The sequence below is a fragment of the Cupressus sempervirens genome, chromosome 10 (assembly GCF_028749045.1).
Source record: "Cupressus sempervirens isolate cs-2001-9-10 chromosome 10, ASM2874904v1, whole genome shotgun sequence".
Taxonomy (NCBI): Eukaryota; Viridiplantae; Streptophyta; class Pinopsida; order Cupressales; family Cupressaceae; genus Cupressus; species Cupressus sempervirens.
Window position 1 is genome coordinate 731,873,261 of NC_143127.1, and position 1,926 is coordinate 731,875,186.

Genomic DNA, 1,926 nt, shown 5'->3' on the forward strand with positions numbered 1-1,926 from the left:
ATGGCGGTGGAGGTTGTTTCTCATGTAAATGTTGCTATGGCGAAGAAATTTTGGAATATTGTAAAGGCGGTAATTGTGATGTTGAGAAAAGAAATTGTTCTGAAGAGGAAAATGGTGTTGGAGATCCAGATGATGATGAAAAGAGGGAAAATGCTTGGAAAATCTCTGGGGAGTTCGATGTTTCAGCATTCTCATGGAAAGAGCCGCCATTACAGCACTAGTTTTGGAGTTAAGGAGTATGAGTTTTCCTGCACTAATACTCCCGTTCCCTTTCAGAGCGGGAAGAAAAGGAATATTTCTTTCCCTTCTATTCCTTGCATTCAGCCTCATGCTGTTGATGAAAGGGATTGCTATTCAAGCGCCATTGTTGCTTCCCAGTCTGAATATTTCTCCAAGAACAACATGAGTTTTCCAGATCTGCCCGGCGCAGACGAATCCACGAAGCCTCTGTCTCCCTTTTGTAGATGTAAGGACAATCTCAGCCGCCGTGAAGAAGAAATTGTTGACAAAGAAGCAGAGGAGTTTATTTCAAGATTCTACCAGCAGATCAGCTTGCAACGACAATCTTCCTTTTCACAATACGATGAAATGCTTGCCAGGGGCGCCCAATAAACATGTCTTGAAATTCTTTTTTCTGTCTCAATTTTGTGTTGGACAAATGTTTGCTGTAAATTGTAGGTTTCAGCAGATTCCTTGTAGGTGCAAAGAATATTGTGTAAAATACTTTTGTGTCGTGATTATACCGAAGGAAAACATTTTCTTCAGAGAAAGATGTGAAAGTTTTGTAGTAAAAGCTATAACAAAGACTATGATCAATAGCCACAGACCAATGACTAGGAAAAGGGAGGACATACTGACTCTAGGCCAACTTATACCTATTGATTTGCAGAAAAACAGAATAAAAATAAAATCAGAAATAACATACACAAGTTCAGACAGAGTATTATAGTGGTTCACCTGTTTAGACTACATCCACTTTAAGTTGCGATTCTCAGTTTTATTAACATTTTTCAATAGAATACAATACAAAAGTCATAAAAATGGCAATCAATTTAAAAATAACTATCAGTCTTTTTGTAAACAAGAATGTACAAGATGAAGAGTTTTCCAATTCAACAAGAACCGTTGAGGGAATTGATTCTTGCCAGAATACTACCGCTGTACGTCAGAGAATGAAAGTCTCAATTAATAGGTATTTCAAAGAATGATTGGGCTTCATAACCACAAAAACAATGATAAATATAGAAGCAACAAAGATCAACTAGTGATACCTGAAAAGGTGTAAGATCAAGGTAACTAAGGACTACTAAAGATCATGTTTCAAAACTAATCTTGAGTATGAATGCAAATGACAAATGAAGGATTCAAATTTGACTGATATGAAAGTGCAGCAACAAATCTTTAACTCGGAAGCTCTGAAAATGTTAATCTGATGCCAAATCCTAGCTGGATGTTTTATGGAATTAAATGCATAGGAACAGGGATCAATGCTGCACATTGGGAGCGTAACTGTGCAACAACAAAAAAGTTAAGAATGTAAACAAAGAATTCAATTGCAATGAAAAATATGCTAAGAACAAAGACAGAGAGCTTATGTGTGCGACAACAGAGGTCAATAGTGTAGACAGAGGGAGAGCTTAATTGCATAGAAATAGGAGATAATAGAAGAAAAGGAGCTTAATTGCACGACATAAAGAACAATCCTATTGGATTAGGAGACAAATGTGTAGAAATTAGAGCCTGGTATGCGATAGGAGAGCACAAATCTGCAACAATATGAGTCTGATGCACCGGAAAACTATGCAGATACACCAAAAGATGAGCAAATGTCTCAAACTACCAAAGGAAGGCAGCAAACTGAAATGAATAGTACATGGACAGCTATGTGAAAACGCAACGAGAAACGCAATATATGAAAAGTTGAGC

At 37.1% G+C, this 1,926-nt stretch overlaps 1 protein-coding gene across 1 annotated transcript; it reads left to right on the forward strand.

The window, feature by feature from the left end:
* Nucleotides 1–612, forward strand: LOC149535928 (uncharacterized). The gene has a single exon (XM_089806194.1). It carries the CDS (start codon nt 1–3, stop codon nt 610–612), a length of 612 nt encoding a protein of 203 aa, XP_089662320.1.
* Nucleotides 613–1,926: the final 1,314 nt, after the last annotated feature.

Coding starts and splice junctions, on each gene's coding strand:
- LOC149535928 (XM_089806194.1), top strand. CDS start 1: ATGGCGGTGGAGGTTGTTTCTCATGTAAATGTTGCTATGGCGAAGAAA.